The 1867-nt window shown below is 44.2% G+C and overlaps 1 protein-coding gene across 1 annotated transcript; it reads right to left on the bottom strand.

The window, feature by feature from the left end:
* Nucleotides 1–205: 205 nt before the first annotated feature.
* Nucleotides 206–1165, bottom strand: TAS2R39 (taste 2 receptor member 39). The gene has a single exon (XM_069587296.1). The coding sequence runs from the start codon at nt 1163–1165 to the stop codon at nt 206–208; it is 960 nt and encodes a 319-aa protein (XP_069443397.1).
* Between the last annotated feature and the right edge of the window lie 702 nt (nt 1166–1867).

Below are 1867 nucleotides of genomic sequence, written 5' to 3'. Positions count from 1 at the left end.
CTTGGGTGAAGAATTTGTCAAGCATCACTAAGATTGTGCCCATGAAGCAAAAGAGAGAAATGAAGATCCACCTCCAATACCAAAAACACACCAAGTGAAAGGATCAGATCAGGTCTGGGGAAGAAAGAAGGTAGGAAGAGAGCGGTCTAGTTGAGGAAAAGGCAGAGCTGGTTGGGGCAGGTGCTTTGAGTGTGAATCTTAGAGACTACTTTTTAAAATAAAGGTGGACTTGAGCCTGAAGCCTCTTCCAGGCTCTTTTCAGCCCAGGGTTGTCCTGAATCAGTAGAATGGAATGGGCCACAGGGTAGGTAGCCATGATGATTTTGCACAAAATATTCAAGGGACTATTGATGTCAAAGAAGTTGGACATGTAGAGAAAGAGAGCAAGTACTTGGAAAATATAGAGAATGAGAAAGTAGCTGATAGCTCTGATGGCCCCCAGGTGAGCCTCCGTGCTGGGGTCTCTGGAGCCAGTGGCATTGCTTTTCATGTGGAAGATGTGTCTTTTGAGAGAGATGATCAGCAGGGTGGCTGCCAGGATAAACATGATCAGAGGGATGAAGATCCCCAGGTTAAGGAAAAGAACCAGGTTGATCACAGTGGCCTCCGTGAAGGACTTTTTCTTAGTGGAGTTGAAGGAGGGGAGAGAAAAAAGATTGTTACAATTCATAGTATAGATGTTTTGGAAGAAGAGCACACTCTGGCCCAAGGAAACAAACACTGAAAGCTGCAGAAGCCAGGGCATCAGTCCGGAAATTCTCCACTTCAGCTTGAGGAAAAGGGGGTAGGAGAAATCCGCCACCTTCACGAAGTAGAAGACACTGAGCCAGGCAGCAAACCAGAGGCTGCAGTGATTTAAGAACATGAAACATCCTCTGAATGTGTGATACGTGATGTCGTCATTATAAAACTGTGAGGATGTTGAGCTTAAGGTAAGTTCTAGCATCATGAAGCTTTGTAGAACTATTCTGGATACACCCAGGAAAAGCAAGATCTTGCCACTGGTGGAGAGTACCTTATTGTGAATCCATTCAGCTGTGTTTATCGCTGCAATGAACCCATTTGCGAGAATACCAAGGATGCATTCCGTGCCGATAATTATTAACATCAAAGTGACAAGAGATGGTGACAGATCCTTTTCTGAGGAACTGCAGGTTTGGATCATCCTGAGTGGTTGCTCTTCTTTGATGTCTGGAGGAAAACGGCTCCTTAGCGCTTGATGTGCGGGTCTGTGATAGCTCCCACTTGTCATGTCACAAGAGGAAGCAGTTGATGCATCATTTCCAAATCTACATCATTTGTTTATTTTAAAAGTCTAAATCTGGAGCTGCAAATGATGGAAGGGTTTGTTTCCTGTCCCCTCCCATATATTTTTGGATGCGCTGGTGTGTGATTTCAATCATGGGGCCCAGGGGAGAACTTGAGAAGACTTTCCTTTATAAATCACTAACACAGAATGGAGAGCTGTGTTTCTTCAGCTCCAGTTAAGTCAACCATCTGTTTGCCAAGTCCCTGTTTAACTGTTTCGCTTGTGACCTCAGAGAACTGATTGAAAATAATAATAACTTCAAATATCTATATCTGTCTCTCCCTATGTATAGTTCTTATGTGCTAGGCACTGTCCAAATGCTTTCACATGTATTATGAAATTTGAACCGTACAACAGCCCTATGAAGAATGTACTTTTATTTTCTCCATTTTGCAGGTCAGGAAACTAACTTGTCCAAAGTCAAAGAGGGAGAGAAAGAAGGAGAGAGAGCTGGGATTCAAACCCAAGTCACGTGGCCCCAGAGACCCTGTTCCTACCCACTGTTACACTGCCTACACGTGTGGATCCTTCTGTGTGCACCAAAGGCTAGATGCAGGG

Source organism: Ovis canadensis, chromosome 4, assembly GCF_042477335.2.
Source record: "Ovis canadensis isolate MfBH-ARS-UI-01 breed Bighorn chromosome 4, ARS-UI_OviCan_v2, whole genome shotgun sequence".
Lineage (NCBI taxonomy): Eukaryota > Metazoa > Chordata > Mammalia > Artiodactyla > Bovidae > Ovis > Ovis canadensis.
Note: the sequence above shows the minus strand (reverse complement) of the source record. Positions and strands in the feature narration are given on the sequence as shown.